This window comes from Diceros bicornis, chromosome 6 (genome assembly GCF_020826845.1).
Source record: "Diceros bicornis minor isolate mBicDic1 chromosome 6, mDicBic1.mat.cur, whole genome shotgun sequence".
NCBI classification, from domain to species: domain Eukaryota; kingdom Metazoa; phylum Chordata; class Mammalia; order Perissodactyla; family Rhinocerotidae; genus Diceros; species Diceros bicornis.
The window spans coordinates 66,711,842-66,733,144 of NC_080745.1; the positions used below are offsets into that span (position 1 = coordinate 66,711,842).

Here is a 21,303-nt window from a genome sequence, read left to right on the forward strand (position 1 = left end):
GGGAGCCCAAACCCAGGATTCCGCAGCCCAGTGCAATGAGACAGGCCATTGTAAGCTTCCTCCCACCCTCTCCAGGCATACCCACTCCCAGATGCAGCCCGTAATAACGAGTCCTGGCATCCTGGAGGCATGAGGTAAGCTGGACACTTACATGTAGGCAGGCCCTTTGGCGCCGGTCCCACAGTCGCACAACGCCATAGTAGGAGGAACCAGTGGCCAGTAGGTGGTTCCCATCTGTCTGCAAGCAGTACAGGGTGCTGTCGTGGGGCTCCTCCCACTCCATGACACACTTCCTGTCCAGGAAGAGGAGATGCAGGGACAGTTCAAGGGTGCCCTCCATCTCCACCCAAGCTTCCCCAGGGGCCTTAGGGAGCCATTCTATCTGGGAGAGAAGCTGAATCACCAAATTCTTTAAAAACCAGACTTAACGGGGGAAAGCCTCCTTGGTAAAGGTCTCTTTCTCACCAAGCCCCAGACCCCAGGGCATATTATGCCCTCATTTGTGCTTCACACGGCCAGCTACATGTCACAGGACTTATGAGGCAGAGACATAAGAAAGGCTGGGACAGAATGCTGAGGGTCAGCACCCTTTCGGATCCCGAGGCTCTTATCAGGGCCTGATGGCTATGGTCTCCCGGGCTACAGGACCAGGGCTGCTAGGGTGGGGGGGGGGGGGTCTACACTTGATCTGACCTTGCTGGCTGCTCCCTACCAGCCTCTAACATGGAGTCTCTGTGCCCTCTCCCATGGACCCACCAGGACTGGAGGGAAGGCTTCCCACCACCTGTCCTCTGCCAGCATACTCACCGGACACTGGCACGGAGGTCCCAATAGCGAACATAGGTGTCGTAGCCACAGGACAGGAGTGTGGAAGGGGACTCATACATGACATCCAGCACCCCAGCCCCTGGGGGAAAGTCACTGCCAAGGTGTGTCATCAGCTGCCCACTGGGGAGAAAGGAGGGGCAGAGGATGAGAGGCTGTCCCACCTTGGCTCACACACATTCTTTTAACCTTCAAATGGCAGCAGTCCCTGGGGAAATGCAGCTCTCCTTCCTGAGCTAGAATTAGACTCCCTTAGGAATAGGGCCGAAGGAGGAGATGCCCCCCCCCCCCCCCCCCCCCCGCTAAAGGCCTCAATCAGCAGCCAGCAGCCCCTCCATCACACCTGCATGCTGGCTGCCCGCCGCCCAGCCACTCCTCCTCAGGAGGATGAATGGGCCTTGCTGAAGGGGTCAGCCCCCCTCCCACACATACACTTGGTTACTTTATACTCCTTGATCCTGCAGGTCATGCAGTTCTGAGCTGCCTGAGTCCAATGCCTTAATTCCTGCCTGTAATCTGGGGCTCAAACCTCATTGGGGATAAAGACCACACAAAGGGAGAAGGGGAGTCCCAGGAGATGTTAAAACAAGTAAACACCTTTGTGTCTGGGGAGAGAAATTGCTGAGAAAGCAGCTTAGCGGGCTGGTCCCTGGTGTTCCTGGCCTGGCTGGCCCCCAGCCCAGGGCTAGCACGCCTCTGTGATCACAGCCCCCAGCCTGCTGGCCTCCAGCTTGCTCCCCCCATCCTCGCCCCTCCCGGTGGCCAAGAGCCGATTACTGAGAAGAACAATTTCTTTGTGACTGTGTAATTCCCTCCGTGACCGCGGCAGTGGGCAGACCCCTTACCCCGATGCCAGACCCCTAGCAACCACGTAGGGGGGCCTCCTGGCCCTAGCAACTACCCCTCAACATCAAGTGCACCTGCTAATCCCTGTGGCTAGGGATGGGTAGAAGCAGTGAGTTTCTGCAGAATGACTGGGGGGAATGAAGAAGAAGGGCACCCTCCAGGCCCCATCCCTCAGCTTTACCCAAGAGCTTCTGGGCTCTCCTCCATGGCAGACAAGAGAAAAAAGGCCATGGACACTTCACAGGGTCACCCAGGTAAAAGGCCCCCAGCACGGGGTGGGGAGGACTTCATGGTCTCACCAGCCCAGATTTGGCCCAAGCAGTGTTCACTTAAGGGCTTGAGGCAGACAAGGCTGCCAGCCACATGTCTGAATGTGGACCTCAGCCCCAGTCCTTCCACTTCACACAGACTGACCTTCAACCTCCCTTCTCCTCAGTGGAGCCACCATCTTCCCTGAAGACTAAAGGAATAAAGGAGCCACCATCTTCCCTGAAGACTAAAAGAATTCCTTTCTGCCCACTCTGCCTTTCCCCTTGAGCCCTGGGCAGTGAGGTGATCCCCAGCAAGGAGCACTGTTGCTGTCCAGTGGGGATTAGGCCCTAAGTCAGCACCCTTGCCCCCAGCCTCCTTCCCAGGGAAGTGCTCTTCTTCCCATCTAGCATAGAAGATTCTAAGCCTCTATATGTTGGGGGATCTGGAAAGGGATCAAGCAGTAAGCCTTCTTCACAGGTCAGCATTTCCTAGAGATCACTGACCTCAGCTCCCAGGAAGTCCTGCCTTCCCAGATGGGCCACCAGCCATGATTCACCCCATCTCCACCCCCACCCCAGGCAGGCCAGAGCCCCAAGAGGGGCTGGTCTCTCTCTCTCTCACACACAGGACACATGCATGTTTGTGCACACTGGGTAGGGGCTGTTTTGCTCCACAGTTCTCCCTCCTTCCAGATTTGGGGGCCCTGCCCCCTCCATTAGTGAGGACTTCAGGAATGACTGAGGAGGAGCTCTCCCCTTTAATCTACAGAAGTAATTTCATGTTTGTCTGTTTGAAATAGAAGATGAAAGGCAGTGGGGGTTGGAGGGGCGTGAAGCCCAGCATGGCTCTACCTGCCCACCCCTGGTCCCAGGGTTCAGAGGGAAGGAGAGCTGGGCACCCACAGGCTGGGCAGGGTCAGCAGTGTGAGGGCCACACCCAGACCGAGTTGCCAACCTGGGTCGCTGCACCGGCATCCGAGCCACCACTGGAAAGTGTCGTGCCACAGTGTCTGCAATAAGAAACAGAACCCTACCCTCTCAGGGATACCCAAGGGCCCGAGTGAGCACTAGCTCCTGGAGGCTGGGACAAGTCCCCAAAGCCCCTCGTCTGTCAGCCTAGCCTGGCCAGGGGCTGAGTAGTTTTTACACTGTTCTCTGATTCTCTGAAACGGCCACACACACTTTAAATGGGCCAATAAAAAGATACAATTTCTTTTGCCTCTGGGCCCGGGACCCTCGAGGCTCTGTTGTGCAGTGCCCGTGAGGTTAAGTTCAGAGCGTAAACTGACACACCAGGCTCTGGGAAATGGCTCGTCTCTTCAAATAGCGGCCCAGCGGTGCCATAGGAGCCCTGCTGGGGCTTTGATTTGGGAAAACAAACAGAAATGGCACCGTGGGCCCTCGTGGCCCCCACCCCAGGACCAATTTAACTAGAAAACTCTAGCTCAACCACTCTGGTGGAAGGAGTGACATCAGCCGACAATAGCCCCAAACTTTGGGGGGAAGGGGGACAAAACAAGCTGTCTCCTCAGCCCCTCCTCCCAGGCTCCTTTTCTTACTGCAAGTGTGTTCTTGTAAAAACGATTAGATTGCAATTTGTATAACATGGTGACCCCCAAATTCAGACGTTTCACCCCTTTTCTCTGGAAAGAATGTTAAGAATGCTTCTCGGCCTCTCACTGTGGGGGGCAGGAGGGGGGTACAGAGCCTTGGCTGTCGCACAACTTGTGTGGGAACAGCGCTGCTGCTCAGAGCCCCAGGCCAAGACAGGAGCAAGGGCCGGGTCTGTCACTATAGAGGGCCAGACAAAAAGTCCATTCCCTTCCAACTCCTGTGCACAAAGCCCAGGCCTCCAGGAGCCGCTGAGGCTGGGAGGCTGAGCCTGACTCCAGCAATTCTCTCTCAACCCAGGGAAAGATAAAGACAGATGGGGCCGCCCCTGTGAGCCTGATGAATGAGACCCAGGCCGGGAGGGCAGCCTGAAGGAGACCTGTTCCCGCAGCCTGGCTGTGTGCAGCCTCCCTTGGGAGCCCCCAGAGTACCTGGGCAGGAAAAGCAAGCAGAGAGCGGCCTCATCCCAGGGACCCTTGAGGAGGGGATCAGGTGAGGGAATCAGGTCTCCCTGGCCCAACCCACCCTGCTGCCCAGGCATAGGCAATTCCACTGATGCTGGAGGGAAGAGGGAGTTTAGAGAGGAACTTTCTGACAGGGAGGAGGAAATTTAAATAAGATACTGGCTAACTGGAGGTAGGTGCTGGCCCTGAAGACCCAGATGTCCCATCTGGGAGAGGCCCTGAGTGCCAGGCTAGAGTTAGGCACAGAGGAGTAGTCCCTGGCAAGCCCCCCACCCCCACTAGCCTGGGCCCTGCAGAGCCTGGAAGCCTGGTGCCCTGCTTCACTCCCTCCCTCCTTCCCCCGAGTCCTCTCCTTCCAGCCTCCACACGCCTCCCCTGCCTGGCCTTCCTGAGCTCCCAACACAAGCCACGGTCCATAGAAAGTCCTCCTGTGCTCAAGTGCCCTGAGATACGATACCCCTAGCTCTCACCTCCCAGCTCACATCTAAGAATGCCCATGGCTGCCACACCATTTTACAGCCACTGTTTACATACTGGGTTCATGATGATGCTCCCTGGAGAGCCTATGGGTGCTCACTCCTGCATCTGTTTGGGTGTGAGGACACCCCATCTGGCATGTGCAACCCCAAAATGCAACAGCTTTTTTAGGGGGGGAGGAAGGGTGACAAACAGTTCACCATCCTACATCTTCTCTGCTCCCAGGGGACAGATGGCCTGAAGGTATAAGCTAGGCACAACATTGGTCGCTAAGAGAATGGGAGGTTTTTTCCTCTCTTCTTTCTACCCCCTCCTTCCTGCTCTTCCTTTCTTTGATTAGCAACCATTTATTGAACACCTTCTGTATACAAGGCATTGTGCATAATAGAAACTGCAGGGAGATGTGAGGTGTGACTCTGAAGGAGACATTGTCCTCAAGAAGTTTTCAATCCAGTGAGGAAGAGAAGTCTGTCATGTATCCAACGAATAATACAAGGGGTGACTTGGTGGATACCAGGAGAGATGAAAGAAAATTTTATAAGAGGACAGGTAAGAGAACATTTCTGGCTGTGGGTATTAAGTGATTCTTCAGTGAATGACAGGATTGTAACAGGCAATGACAGGAGAGGGGGGATGGCCCAGGTGAAGGACCAGCAACAACAAAGGTGCAGAACTGGGGCACCTGGTTTGGCTGGAGGCTTGGGTATGTAAGGGGAATAAGCTGGTGGGATCTGGCTTCCAGACGGTGGTGGGCCTTCAGGTGTACACTACTCAGCTGGCATGAACTCCACGAGTGACAGACAGCCCATGAGGCTTTTGAGCAGGGAGTGGTTGTCCTAGTCCAACCCTGTGGTGGGGAGGCTGAGAGACTCAAGGAGGCAGATAGGTCTCAAATATAACCACATAGTGGTAGAGATGAGGTCAAGCCCATGGAAGCTTCAGCTGCCCCAGCCCCATCAGGTGAGAGGGAAGGACCCTTCCCAAGCACACAGCCTCTCACATGCATGTGTGTGCGCGTGCACAGCCCCCCCAGCACCCCCCCCCCAGCACCCGCCCACACACACGTGTTCAGACACAATGGCTCAAAGGCCAGGCAGCCGGGCAGCCCACTTTGTACTGCTAACAAGAGGACTGTAATTACAGGAAGGGGCAGCCCCGCAGATAAAAGGATACAAAATTTCAACATCTGTTGCCATAAAGGGATAAGGAGAAGTGAGACACAAAGTATCAGTTTGGTGTCAGCAGGCAGAGAGCCAATTTCAAAGAGTTCAGGGGAACAGAGGGGAAAAGAAAGAAAAAGGAAAGAGGAGGGGAGAAAGAAAGAAAAAGAAAGAAATTACAGGGTTCCTTAAAGAGGTAAAGAAAATGAAAAAAGCTGTCAGTAATACTTTCAAAGGAGAAGGCAAGTACTTTAAAGAGGGGCAATTCCCGTAATCACTCTGACCAAGGGCTAGGCCCCCTGCCCGGGGTGGAGGCGGAGGGCCGGGGGCAGAGACGAAGCCACACCTGGGCGGGATGGGCACTAATGATGCCCTCAGAGCAGGACAGCCTGCATTCAGGACACCAGTTCCTTCTGCAGATAGTTAGAAAGGGCTGTAGCCAGGCGCCCCTTGCCATTCCAGACGCGATTGGATGCCCTGATGTGCATCTCCTGTGCTCAATCCAGGGTCCCAAGATAAGTTCCCCACCTGAGGGGAAGCTATACCAAGCCACACAGTGGTTGACAAGGTGGTCCTAGGAGTGCTCTAAGAGTCACCAACTCCAGCCACAGCAGTCAGGATCAGGGAGGGCTTTCTGGTGGAGGTGCTATTTATGCTGAAGAGTGAGCAGGGTTTCAGTAGGCCAAGAGGGGGTATTCCAGGCACAGGGGTCAGCTGGAACAAAGGCTCAGAGGGGAACAATATAGCGTGCCTGTCAGAACGTGTGAGAAGCCTATCTGCCCCTGCCTTCACTGAGAAAGAGGAGACTTAGGGGCTGTTGGATGGAAATGGAGGAGTAATGGGAAACCAGGATGACCCTGCCTCCTGCCTGAAGGGGAAGGGGAGATGGGGTGTGTGTACAGGGGCCATGCATACGGTCACACACATACAGGGCAGCGCAGTGCCTAGTCAAGGACTTGAGCCCTCAATGCCCTAGGAGTAGCCAGGTTACCAAAGCCTACCCCTACCCGACAATCCCTAGGCTGGCTTAGGGATGTGGCTGGACCCACTGTGACACCTCCAGGTCTGGGATTACAGGCTTCTTCATCCTGGTGCCCACCTGCCCACTGTCACCAGGGCACCTGTTGTGCCTTGCTCTCAGGGCACCAATGCTAGATCCAGCTCAAATGCCCCTTGGCAGAAAAGGTAAAACCCACAGCAAGAGCAAGCCCAGGGGGAGGGTATGTGTGATGTCAGGCCAGTCAGACCCTTTGGCCTACCAGCAACTGGGAGGTGGGCCCCACACAGACAACACCTTCCCTGGGGCCTAGTTGAGGGCCCTGCCCAAATGCAGACAGAGAACACAAGATGGGCCTTGATTCCTCCAGACCCCAGGCTGAGGAACAGGATGGCTTTGGCACAGTTCCCTGGGGTCTGATGGGACCACAGGGCCTACCTAGGGATACTTCAGTGGTTGGCTGTCGGCACAGTCTGTCAAGATGGGAGCCCTTGGGACTGGGCCTGAAGACTATCTGCCCTTGGAAGCAGGAACACTCTGGCACCTCGAGGGTGGATGAAGGACTCCATCTTTCTCTCTACCTGGTTTAGACAGGTTAGAAATTTCCTGTCCTTAGGGCCAGCCCACAGTCCCCAGCTCCAGGATAAAGAAAGGCAGAAAAGAAGGAAGGGTAAGGGAGACAGCAAAGCTCCTTGCCATCTAGGCAATGGCTGTGTGCCCACAGCTGCCCTCTGACCTGTATGCTCCAGCCAGTACCTCCCCCTCCCTAGCCCATAGGCAGAACAGAGTGTCCAGGGGTCTTGATGGAACAAAGGGCTGAGGGAGCCATGGTGACCTTGAAAGAGGTCCCCAGGCATTGTGAGAAGTAGCCTAGGCTGCCTGAGGATGGCAGAGGGACAACAGAGGGAGGAGGGAGCGCTGGTGCCCAGCAGGGCGCCTGTACCCCCCGAGGTGTGTTCCAGCCCCCACCATCATCCTGAGGGCAGCCCCTGGAGGGGTGATGCTCAGAGCAAAACTGCCCCTCCAGTACTCCTCCCCCAAGTCAGAGCACACACATAAAAGAGAATCCTGGTGCTCCTCAGGTTTCAGCAGTGACAGGTTAAAAGCAAAGAATCCACCCAGCACTGCACACCACCCACCACCGAGTCCTGCCAGTGATGTTGCTCCACCTTCCAGATTGGCCTGTCAGTCAGGCTTTGGCATTATTGAAAGATCAAACTCAGTCCTGCCTGTTCATTACCTTAATCCTATTTTCTACAAGGCTTTATTATCTGCTTGTGCTTCTCTGGGAAAGACAGCTACAGACAGTCGTCCTGTCCATCCAAAAGCGGATGTCCACCCACCAAAAGCGATGTCTCCACCAGGGCATCTTTCCCTCAATCCCTGAACCACTCAGTCCTCCAAGCTTCCCCGGGGACAGGAGAGATGGTTAAACAAGGCGTGGTTCCTCTCAGTCGTGAGATGCGGAGTCTGGGGGCTATAGAGAAGGCAATGCCAAGTGATGCCCAGGGTAGCCCTGCCACAGGCTGACCAGAGGGTGCAGTGGCTGTTTCTTGTCTGGCTCCAATGAGAACTAAGGCCATAGCTGTCTTATGCCCATTTTCATTTGAGTTCTATACAGACCCAGTGTTTGGGGTTTCATAAGAGAATGCCATTCAAGGAGTTAGTGCCTTAGAACTCCATCCTGACCATAAATCTGTGCCTAGCAGCACCCCTACCAAGGCAGCCACAGGCAGAAGAGGGCCACTCAAAGATTACTCAACCTTTGAGACAAAGCTGGGCCATGGTAGTGCACCCATCCCACCCTTTGGCTTGTCTGCCATTCTGGGCCCAGGCCAGTGATGATGCCAAGCACAAGGTCAAGCTACATGACTAAATAAAACTGACTTACAGCAGAAATGCACATCTTTGTAACCTGCAGCCTTACTATCAAGAGCTTTCTCTGTGCCATGAAGTCAGCAGGTTCTCCTCCCCTGCTACTGGTCACAAGGCCACAGATATTTTGGAGGATTAAAAGGCTGAGCCTCCACAAACTCCAAGGTACTAATGTGGAAGACAGCTGTGGGTGGGGAGAAAGAAAGGGAAGGAAGACAGCTTACAGTGGTTGAATGCCCTCAAGGTGACAGGCACTGTGTGGACACTTTTTCAAAATATTTTTTTTCCTATTAGTTCTGTTAGGTAGGGATCATTAAATCCCATTTACAAATGTGCAAACTGAGGCCCAGAGAGCCCCCCACCCCAACCCCCGCTCATAGAGCTAATAAGCAGTAGAGTCAGATCTGGAACCCAGGTCTGTCTGACCACATGGTCTGTGCTCCCTCTGTAGCTCCTCACAGCCTCCAAGTCACATACTAGAGGAGGGGCCCCTTCTGCCCCGGCCCCATTCGGAAGAAAGAAGTTGCTGGTGGCAAGAGTCTGGCAGAGTGAGCCAAGGGGACAACTTTCACATACTGTAGGAACTCCAACATTCCAGGTGCTAAAGAACAAAGGAGCCCTTGGAAGTTTTAGCTGTGCTGGCAACTGTGATGTGACAATCAGCTACATTAACAAAAGCAGAAGATCTAGAATAACGGAGATGATAGCACCTGCCACTCACTCATCAGCCCACACCTGGTGTGTTCAGTACTCAGTTGTGAACATCACACTTCAAGAGGGATCAAACCAGATAAATCAGAGAAACTTTCAGGTGAGTATAGTCCCGAAACCAGTATGAGACCAACCCTGTAAGTCACCCATCCAACTATTCCTCACTTGCTTTCTTGCTGACCCAAACTGGATTTGGTGCCCGCCCCTCCCCTCCCCCACTGCCGCTGAGCATGGGGGGAAAGCTGCGCTCTTCCCCAGGCCCAGAAGGTGAATCTTGACTCGTCATTCCATTTCCCTTGCCAGAGTTTGGTTTAGGGTGAGTACTGGAGCACACTTTTGGCTCACTAAATATGAGGAGAAGTCTGCTTGGAGACTCCTATGACAGTCTTCCTCATCTTAAAAAGGGACCCTAGGCAGTGACATTCCTCATCCTTCCTTCTTCCCTTTGGATATTGCCTTTATGAGTTGGTAGAGCTTTTGTAACCAACCTGAGGACAAGGGCAAAAGCCACCTTGACTGGGGTGGCAAAGCAGAAAGCTGAGGAGCAGATGGACCCTCATGGTCTCATTGAGCTACTGAACCCATCAATTCTGGAACCAGCTAACAGTCCAATTTCTGGACTCCTTGTCATTTAAGACAATAATAATCCCTTTATTGTTTGAGCCACTTTGAATTAGGTCTTCATTACTTATAGCCAAAAGCACCCTAACTGATCTACTATGTTTATGAGCAACAATTGAAGGGCCTCAGACTTTTGGCCTGGAAAAGAGAAGACCCTGGAGGAGCAGGACCAAGTTTTCAGATATTTAAAGGCCTGTCCTTCAGAGGAGAGGTTCAACTTGCTTCTTGTCCAGGATCACAGCTCCAGGAAACAGATCAACCCTTGATGGAGGGTAGGCATTCTAACTCTCAGAGCTATCCAAAGATGTAATGTGGTGTTTGGGGAAGTTGCAAGTTTCCTATCCCTGTGATTGGATGACCATCAAGACAATGTCGTAGAGAAAACCATATTTAATTAAAACATCTCAAGTGTGATAAAAAAATCTTTTGGAAAGATTGACAGTACAATAGATTTTTCAGAAAAAAAGATACGGCCAATACTTTCCAGGGGAGATGGAGAGAAAAGGAGAAGACAAGCTAGAGCAACTGAGACAGGAGACAGGAGACAGGCAAGAAGAGCACATCCTCGGGGCCGGCCCAGTGGCACAAGAGGTTAAGTGCACGCACTCCGCTGCAGCGGCCTGGGGTTCACTGGTTCGGACCCTGGGCGCGCGACGCACTGCTTGTTGAGCCATGCTGCAGCAGCGTCCCATACAAAGTAGAGGAAGAGGGACATGGATGTTAGCCCAGGGCCAGTCTTCCTCAGCAAACAGAGGAGGATTGGCAGATGTTAGCTCAGGGCTGATCTTCCTCACAAAACAAAAAAGAAGAGCACATCCTCACCATCCCTGTAAATTATGTGAAAACCAGAATGTGGGGGCCTAGGGCCAGGTGAAGAGTTCTTAGACTTGGTGCCAAAAGCACGATTGATAAAAGATAAAGTCAATAATTTGGACTTCATCAAAATTTAAAGTTTTTGCTCTGTGGAAGACCCTGTTAAGAGGATAAAAAGACAAGCTATAGACTTAGAGAAGATATTTGCCAACCACATATCTGACAAAGGATTAATATCTAGAATATATAAAGAACTCTCAAAACTCAACAGTGAAAAAGCAAACAATCTAATTAGAAAATGGGCAAAAGATATAAGCAGACATTTCAGCAAAGAAAGTATAAAGAAGGCAACTAAGCACATGAAAAGATGTTCAATATCATTAGCTAGGAGGGAAATTCAAATTAAAACCATGATAAGATACCAGACCTATTAGAATAGCTAAAATAAAAAATAGTGACAGTACCAAATGCTGTGGAGGATGTGAAGAAACTAGATCTCTTGTACACTGGGGTCAGAATATAAAATGATAAAGATACTCAAATAATTTTCCAGGTAAAAAAATAAAAACTAAACTTACCAAATGACCTGGCAATTGTACTCCTGGGCATTTATCCCAGAGAAATTAAAACGTATGTCCACACAAAAGCCTATACACAAATGTTCATAACAGCTTTATTTGAAACAAGTCAAAAAATTGAAAACAACTCAAATGTCATTCAATGGGTGAATGCTGTTCAATGGGGAAAGAAACTTTGGTACATCCATCCCAGGGAATACTACTGGGCAATGAAAAAGAAAGCACGATTGATACATGCAGCAACTTCTACAGGTCTCAAGGGAATTATGCTGAGTTAAAGAAAAAAAGCAAATCTCAAAAGGTTACATAGTATATTATTTCATTTATATAATACTTTCAAAATGACAAAATTACAGAGATGGAAGACACATAAATGGTTGCCAGGGGTTAGGGACAAGAGGAAGGGGAGAAAGAGGGGAGGATGGGTAGGACAATAAAAGGGTACGTGAGGGATCTTTGTGCGAATGGAATGAACAGTTCTGTATCTTGATTGTGGTAGTGGTTACATGAATCTACACATGGGATAAAATTGCAAAGAACTACACACACACAAGTGCAATCTGAATAAAGGTCTGTGGATTGTACCAATGTCAATTTCCTGGGTTTTGGTATTATATTACATAAGATGTTACACAGGTAACTTGCTGTCCTATTTTTATAACTTCCTATGAATCTATAATTATTTCAAAATAAAAAGTTTAAAAAAACCACAACAGAATGGCAGATAATCAGATGGGAATGTGGTTAGCCTGCCAAGGAGCAGAATTGTGAATAAAACCTGGATATACTTCAACTCTTCTGTATAATTCTTTTTATGGATCTGTAGGCCACTTTCAAAATTTCTTTATTTTAGAAAAATTATCTCTGAAGATAGATAGGATTTTATGTAGCCACATAGGCACTCCTCAGAGAAAGAGTATGATAAATCCAAATTGTTATTGTTATCATAAATTCCACATGAAATTATTTACCTATTATAAATTACTTCAGCAGTTGGCTCAAGCTAACCCAAATGATTCCATGTGAGAAGGCACCACAGCAGAGGCTATTGGTGGGTTGCAGGCCGGGGTCCTTCCCAGCCTCCTCCTGGACCACTCAGCGGCCAGCTGAAGCACGAGCTGGCTCAGCCAGCTCTCTCCTTTGCTTCCCTGGCTGCTCCAGCCCCCTCCCCACTGGAAGCCATGGTGGGCTCAGGAATCTCTTACCTGTTGAGGTCCCAGATTCTTAGGGGTGAGAAGTGCCCACAACAAGCCGTCCCTGTCACGAAAGAGCTGCCAAAAAAGGAGAGGAGAGTCAGGTCTGGCTTGTCAGAACTTGTGGCAGAAATGGCTACAAAATTGCAAGTGCCATCCTCATTCTCCAGGGGATCATGGGGTTAAGCCAGGATGAAGGAAGCAGCCAAGACAGCTATCAGAGGAGCTGCGAGAAGACAACTAGAAGAAAGGTGAGGGCTGTAACCTCCCACCGCTGCTTGGCCAGAGGACCCATGGGTTCAACAATGGCTGAGCTTGCTCCTTCCTGCTCAGACCTGGTCGTGTGGTCTCTGCCCACCATAAAAACGGATCTCTAGATGCACAACTCTGAGGCCAAGGGACAGCAAGCCTGTTGGGCTGCAGTTGTATAAAGGACAAGTTCACGATGCCATGGCACAGATAAGGTCTCCTGGGAATCAGCTGTTGCGTGCTAGAAGGTGATGCCCTGATCAGAGGTGAGGGTGGGCATTATGGAAGGTTTTAAGAGTTGGGGGACTCTGGTAATATGGCAAAAGCACAGAACAGGTGTAAAGGCACCAAAATGAGGAAAGGAAAATGAGGAAAGGTGAGTCACCATATGAAAAGGTGAGATAGGTGACAATGCTCGTAAATGAGGGTGAGAGAGTAGGGAATGTGAGGGGCCAGGCAGCCAGGGCTGTTGCGGAATAGCATGGGGGTCAGGCAGAGTTTAGAGGACAATGACAGATACTCCCAAGAGGCAGGTAAGAAGAAACACTCTGACCATATTTCCCAGAGTGTCTCTTAAACCTCTAAAAAGTTCAACATATACAATCTGCAGAGTTTCATTTTAAGTGGAGGCATAAGCCCAGTGAGAAGGATCTGTGCAATGAGCTAGGTTGGCCAAAGTGCTAAGACTAGAACTTGAACCTCTACGCCAGACCGCTCCTTTGTTAAAGGATTTGGCAGGTGGGGGCGGGGGAAGCCTGCAGGAACCCCAGGCTTGAAAACCTAAACAGTGAGCAAGAGAGTTGAAAGCAGTTGTGTCACTCAGGAGCCCTGGGGCAGGGAAGGGCCATGTCCCTACATGTCTGGCATGGGGAGAAGGGGGACTGGACATACTAATGACATGTTTGCAATGTGGGGGCCGCAGCCCATCCGCCCTGGCCCTGCCCAGCACCTGTGGCTCTCTGATCCCAAGCATGTCAGTGGGGAGATGGATTTCCACAAAGAGGGCTCTGAAGAAGCCAGTGGCTTTGGCTGCAGGGGGAGGTGGCCTGCCAGTTGCTCATGGGGGAGATGTTAGGGCAGGCATTGGCCAAACCACTGATTTACAATCAAAATTGCAGGGCAGGTGTCTACTTTTCAACCCCAGGCTGACAAAAGGCCACATGAGCCACCCTGGGGCTCCCATGCCTCAAGCCAAGACTTCCTCTAGGGACATGCTCCATCATCCTAGCTTCCTCTTGACCCATAGGAGTGCCAGCAGCCACTAAACTAGAGTGGCATGCCAAAACAGCCACTCTGTCATGCCCCAAGTGACTCTCAGCCTGGGAAGCAGCCCCTGGACACTGAAGCCCCAAACTACAAAGCCAGGAGGTGTTGTCCTCACCTCCCTCCCTCCGACATTTTTCTCTTGAGGGTAATCCATTAATAACTGGTAAAGCCAATTACCTTGGGTTGGAAACATAATAGCCACTTAGAAATCATTCAAGCGGGCAATTGGGCTCTCCAGACTTTTGAGGAGTGGGGGCCAGGTGAGGGGCGCCAGCACAGACACACAGACATCTCTTAAGGAGGCCTGTGCCAGGCCTTTGACTGGCCACAGGCCTAGATTAGCGTCAAGGTAAGTCAATAGAGAGATGGGAGGCACCTGGAACCTGAATCCCTGCCACTCCCACAGCTCTGACCCCCGCCCCAGCAGGCTGGGGTGGGGATGGGAACACCTTCCCCTGGGACTCCTGTCTTTCTTTATTCCTGCCCACCCACGCCTGGCCCTGTCCATCTGCCACCAGGAGGAGTACCTCTCATCTTCATACCCCATGAAGGCCTTTCTTAATTGCCTGGACAAGGTACCATGAACATTTCTTTCCAAAGCTGCCCTTTTCTCTTGCTTAACCATGTGAAGCAGGGAGGAAGAAAAGGAGGGAAAGTAGAGAGTCCCCCCGGCACTTATGAGGACCTAAGAGTTTAATCAAATTTAACACTCAGTAAAAAACCACGTAAGCCACAGTCAAGCAGATTTGGAGCCAGGTCTTGCTGGGGACACTCACCAGGACTTATACCCAAACCATGGGGACTGCCCAGGACACTGGATGGTGAGGCTGGCTGCTGACATAGCCCTGCACACCTCAAACTACTGCCCTCTACTTTCGGTCATACTTGCTCCCCACCCTACCCCCCAATTCCCACAGACTTTAGGATGCATGAGGCAAAAGCCACAGACCAGCCACATTCAAAGTCAGAAGATTAAAAGGGGTACCGAAGTGCAGTGTTGCCAGAGTGTGGACAGACACATAGAGCAGAGAAGAGAAGAAATTCACTATTCTGGGACACTCAAAGGATGCTTCACATCCCACAGTGAGTCCATGAGATAGAAATTATTACTCCCATTGTATAGAAAGGGAAAATAAAGTGACAGCCAAGCCTCCACGAATTTACCTGAAATGCTGCAGCTGCACACAGGATCTGTTGCTCACATACTTGCACCCCTCCCTGGAGACTCGCCAGATCAAGTGATCTGAAAAAGGCCTAGTGGGGTGGGATCTGCACATCACAGGAGGCCTCACTAACCTCACAGGAGGCCTCATTCTCTCTAACCTCCACCAGGCAATTTAGCTGGAACATAATGCCATCCTGCTCCGTTTGCATCAGCCTGAGATCTTCAAACAGATTCTCTCCACATCCCTCACTGTGCTGGGTCCTATAAGCATGCCAAAGGTTCTCAATAAATACTTGGAGATGAACTAAAGGAACACATGTACCATTCCTTCTATGGCTCCTCCTAAGGGACTACTCAAAGAATCTTCCCCATTAAAAAGTCTTTGCTATAACCTCAACTTAGGGTTTGAAGTTCCTGAAAAAGCCAGCTCTCCTCAGAAAGGAATAAAGATTCACACGGCTTTTGCCCTCAGTCCTATCTCTTCCCTCAGGAGTATCCCAGGGACAGGGATAGCAAACCTGTGCCGAACAGGCAGAGGCAAGAGCTCCTGGCTCCCCAGGTGGCTTGACCATCCTTCCTCTGGGTCCCTACCACACTTTGGTCTCACCTTCATGGGACAAATAGTACTTTTTCGGTTGTCTTCTCATCTTCCCTTTGAGATCATGAACCGTCTGGTGGCTCCTGTGTACTCCAGTGCCAAGCACAGTGCCTGGTCCAAAAGAAGTACTCAGTACAAATCTGTAGACTTGAACTGAAAGGGCCTTCCAGAGCTCACAGCCAAAGGCTGGGTAAGATAGTCACATGGGCTGTGAAGGGGGTCCCTCTGCTTCTTAACAGAATAATTCCCAAACCACCAGACTCAGACTTGAATGACACATGACATAGTCATACATCGTTGGGGCAGTGAAGTCTCTCATAAGTACCACAACCAGATAATAGATGAAAAGTACCAACAGTATCTAAAAATTAATGTCCAAACACACACACACACACACACATACATGCTCTTAAACAATGTACGTACTCTCTCAGCTTGAGGGTCAAAAAGTCATTCTGACTCCATAAACTCTACTCTTTTTGGACCAGAAAGCCCTACCAGAAACCAGACTTCTATAATTTCTCATTCTGTCCCAGACCTTGCCCAGATCCCTAACCTACCTTATCGGCCCCCTGGCCCCAGTTCAGGCAAACTTGGCATCACAGAGATCATCCTCAGGCCCAAGAAGTAGAAATAGGAGCCCTCATATCAGAGAGAGACACCAGGACAATTAGGGTTCAGGTACTCAAGTTGAAGAATAGAAAATAACAAGGTACAGAAAAGAGGAGAGGAAGATAAGAAGGGAAATCAGTTGGGTGTGGGCAGTGTGAAAAGAAGGTGGAGTCTTGCTGCCTCTGCCTTAGGTTAGGCCCTCTTAATTACACTAGTAATTTACGGAGCACCTACTAAGTGCCAGGTTCTAAGCATGTGTTTCAAAAGCATTATCCCATCTAATCCTCGTAACTCTATGCAGTAGGTACCACCTTCCCTATTTTATAGACGAGGAAACCGAGGCACAGAGAGGTAATGGAACTTGCTCTAGCTCACACAGGAAGCAACTAGTAGGACTGGAATCTGATTTTACCACCCCCTGCCCTGAAGGTTCTCTCCCAGCACCTAGTATAATGCCTGACACATACTGAAAACTCAAATACTTGGTGAATGAATGAATGGACAAATGAACAAATAACTCCACCTGGAAGAAGAAAGGAGCGACTGAGTGGCTCTGAGGAGGGGCAGCAGAAGTGGCGTGCTCAGCAGCTGTGCACCATGACTGGCCTAGAGCCGCCCAGCTGGCCCAGGCCCCGGCCGCCTCTGAACCGGGGCTGACACACTTTGGCAAGGGAGGCCACCAGAGCTGTCACATCATTCACCAACATGCCCATCAAGTGTATTCAGTTCTCTTCAACCCGCATTGGCATTTTAATTACTGTTGGGTAAACTAATTTGTACAAATGAAGGCCGGGCTGCCTAATAGAATATGCAAGCTCTCTGACCTCTGACAGGCACTGACACGAGATACAAAGGCTGCCGAGGAAGGCTTTTTATCTGAGCCTTATTACTCTCTATTACTCCAATTAGTCAGGCTCCAGTGCTCCTAATTGGAGGAAAAATTGCAATTAAATCAATTTTTGATGGGCTGCAAGTGGGCTCCCGAACCGCCCTGCTTGTGAAACACTGATATTATAGCAGCAAAGGTCACAGGCCTCATCGGCACCTGGGGGCCCCCCAATTTCCCTCGTCCCCCTCCTAAAATACCTCAAGGAAATCCCTGCCCCTCCATCGGCTCGGCCTGCAAGGGTGGGAAGGAGGGAATCATTAGAACATGTCAGGTCTCATTGCTGCTGCCACCATCTGCTAACCCGCGCCACTGACATCATTACGGCAGCTAAGTCCCAAAGCATGAATGCAGTGCGAAGGTCACACAAACTCACTCTGTGAGGGGAAGCCAGGAGGAGTAGTGCAATGACAGCTCTGTGAGGGAGGGACCAGTAGAGTGGGAATAGGAGGTCAACAGAAGTCAGGAAGAAGAGAGACATAGGCTGGGGCAGGTGAAAGTATGAGGCAGCCAGTTCACAAGATCAGTCAACAGGGCCCCCCAGGCCCCCAAGGGGAAGGGAAATAGATGTGCTTGGGAAGGGAAAAAAAGAGAAGCAAAGATATCTTGTTCTCTCTCCAGCAAACATCCCACCTTGCAGCAGGGGAAACATCCACTGAATGCTGTACACAGACCAGAAGGCTGCAAGTCACATCAGTGAAGGGGCAGGAGCACACTTGTGGGGCTATCATCCACAGTAGCACCTGCCTATAAGGCTGGGGGGATGGGGTGGTGGTGCCCAGATTAAAGCTAAGTCCAGGAAGAGGAAGGTAAATATAACTCTGTTCATCAAACTAAAGGATAATAAGACCAAGAAGCCTACCTGAAACTGAACGAGTAAAGTTTAAAGCAAATAAAAAGAAGTTCCATTTCACATAGCAACTGGCATACCATTACCTTAAAGAGATGGTACAGACAAAAAATATAAATTCAAAAGAAGGTTAGCCAGCTTCATGGATGAATGAACCAAAATGGGTTAACAGGGAAAGGAGGATGTGCTTTCAAGGGGTCAAGATCAAAAACATGTTAAATAAACAATGGTCCATCTACTTGATGGAATATTACACAGTCAGGTAAAATGATGTTCCCAAAACCAGAAAGACACATGCAAAAGAATGAAAGTAGACCACTCTCTTACACCATACACAAAAATTAACTCAAAATGGATTAAAGACTTGAATGTAAGACCTGAAACCATGAAACTCCTAGAAGAAAACATAGGCAGTATGCTCTTTGACACCAATCTTAGCAGTATCTTTTTGAATAAGTCTCCTCGGGCAAGGGAAACAAAAGAAAAAATAAATAAATGGGACTACATTGAACTAAAAAGCTTCTGCATGGCAAAAGAAACCATCAACAAAACAAAAAGACAACCTGCCAATTGGGAGAAGATATTTGCAAATCATATATCCACTAAGAGGTTAATATCCAAAATATATAAAGAACTTATACAACTCAACAACAAAAAACCAAATAACCCAATTAAAAAATGGGTAGAGGATCTGAACAGACATTTTTCCAAAGAAGACATACAGATGGCCAATAGGCACATGAAAAGATGTCCAACATCACTAATTCCTAGGGAAATGCAAATCAAAACCCACAATGATATATCACCTTACACCCGTCAGAATGGCTATTATTAAAAAGACAAGAAATAACAAGTGTTGGAAAGGATGTGGAATAAAGGGAACCCTTGTACACTGCTGGTGGGAATGTAAACTATGTGTAGCCACTATGGAAAACAGTACAGAGATCCCTCAAAAAATTAAAAATAGAACTACCTTATGATCCAGCTAGTCCACTTCTGGGTATTAATCCAAAGAACACGAAAACATTAATTTGAAAAGATGTATGCAACTCCATGTTCACTGCAGCATTATTCACAACAGCCATGACTTGGAAACAACCTAAGTGCCCATCAACAGATGAATGAATAAAGAAGATGTGTGGTGTATATACATACAACAGAATACTGCTCAGCCATAAAAAAGATGAAATCTTGCCATTTGTAATGACAGAGAAAGACAAATACTGTATGATGTCACTCATGTGGAAGATAAAACAACAACAACAAACAAACACATAGACACAGAAAATAGACTGGTGGTTACCAGAGGGGAAGGGGAGTGGAGAAGGGGGGTAAAGGGGATAAAGGGGCACATTTGTATGGTGACAGAAGGCAACTAGACTCTTGGTGGTGAACATGATGTAGTCTATACAGAAGTTGAAATATAATGATGTCTGCCTGAAAATTATATAAAGTTATAAACCAATGTGACCTCAATAAAAAAAATAATAATAAAAAGTAAAGTGATGTTCCCAAAGAACACAGGCAAGATGCTTATGACTCTATTATAAGGAAAAAAAGTAGGGTATAAACAGGATTAATACAACTATTTGAAAAATAGCCTGTGAAGGAAAGTTAAACACAACTTTGTTCATCAAACTAAAGGATAATGAGACCTATCTTTTTACAACAAAGGAGGTAAGACTATACAGTGCAGAAAGGACAATGTTTTCAATAAATGGTGGTGGGAAAACTGGACAGCCACACACAAAAGAATGAAACTAAGCTACTATCTTACACTATACATAAAAACGAACTCCAAATGGATTAAAGACTTGAACGTAAGACCTGAAACCATAAAACTCCTTGAAGAAAACTTAGGTGGTAAGCTCCTTGACATTAGTCTTGGCAATGATTTTTTGGGAAAGGCAACAAAAGTAAAAATAAACAAATGGGACTACATCAAACTAAAAAGCTTCTGTACAGCAAAGGAAATCATCAACAACATGAAAAGGCAACCTACTGAATGGGAAAAAATATTTGCAAATAATGTATCTGATAAGGAATTAATACCCAAAATATATAAAGAACTCATACAACTCAACAACAAAAAACCAAACAACCCAATTAAAAAATGGGCAGAGGATCTGAACAGACATTTTTCCAAAGAAGACATAGAGATGGCCAACAGGCACATATAAAGATGCTTAACATCACTAATCATCAGGGAAATGCAAATCAAAACCACAATGAGGTATCATCTCACACCTATTAGAATGGCTATTATCAAAAAGACAAGAAATAACAAGTGTTGGTGAGGATGTGGAGAAAAGGGAATTATTAGTGGGAATGTAAATTGGTGCAGCCACTATGGAAAACAGCACAAAGTTCCCTCAAAAAATTAAAAATAAGGGCCAGCCCAGTGGCGCAGCAGGTAAGTTCACACATTCCGCTTCAGCGGCCTGGGGTTCGCCAGTTCAGATCCTGGGCGCGGACATACTCACCACTCATCAAGCCATGCTGAGGCGGCGTCCCACGTGGACAAGCTGGAAGGACCTACAACTAGGATATACAACTATGTACTGGGGCTTTGGGGAGAAAACAGAAAAAAGAGGAAGACTGGCAACAGATGTTAGCTCAGGGCCAATCTTCTGCAAAAAAAAATTAGAAATAGAACTACCATATGATCCAGCAATTCCACTTCTGGGTTTTTATCTGCAGAAAATGAAAACACTAATTCAAAAAGATATATGCACCTCCATGTTCACTGCAGCATTATTTACAATAGCCAAGATATGGAAACAATCTAAGAGTCCACTGATGGATGAATGGATAAAGAAGATGTGGTATATATAAATACAAGGGAATACTATTCAGCCATAAAAAAAGAATAGAGTCTTGCCATTTGTGACAACATGGACGGGCTTTGAGGCTATTATGCTAAGCAAAATAAGTCAGACAGAAAAAGACAGATACCATATGATTTCACTTATATGTGGAATCTAAAAAAACAAAACTCTGAACTAGAATGCAGCAGTAAAAAGAATGTGATAGAGCTATGTGTTCTGACAGCAAAGGACCTCAGAGCCACACAGGTAGAGAAAGAATTCAAGTTGTAGAACAAACATACAATGTGAGCCTAAAACAAAGCAAAACCACATATTCGTGTGTGTATACATACACACATACATATCCATGAAATGATATGATGTCTGATATTTGTTTGAAATGAAAAGATCTGGAGTGACACATCCCAGACTTCCTACAAAAAGGAGA

General features: G+C 48.7%; 1 protein-coding gene across 2 annotated transcripts in view; it reads right to left on the reverse strand.

Annotated features, from left to right (window-relative positions):
* FBXW4 (F-box and WD repeat domain containing 4) overlaps positions 1–21,303 on the reverse strand; it is an 80,828-nt gene that overhangs the window by 881 nt on the left and 58,644 nt on the right. For both annotated transcript variants that reach the window (XM_058543805.1, XM_058543806.1), the window contains exons 6-8: positions 12,435–12,500; positions 808–948; positions 152–293 (exon numbers count right to left, since the gene is read on the reverse strand). In XM_058543805.1, the coding sequence (XP_058399788.1) occupies positions 152–293; positions 808–948; positions 12,435–12,500 (349 nt within the window). The remainder of the gene's footprint in view (positions 1–151; positions 294–807; positions 949–12,434; positions 12,501–21,303) is intronic.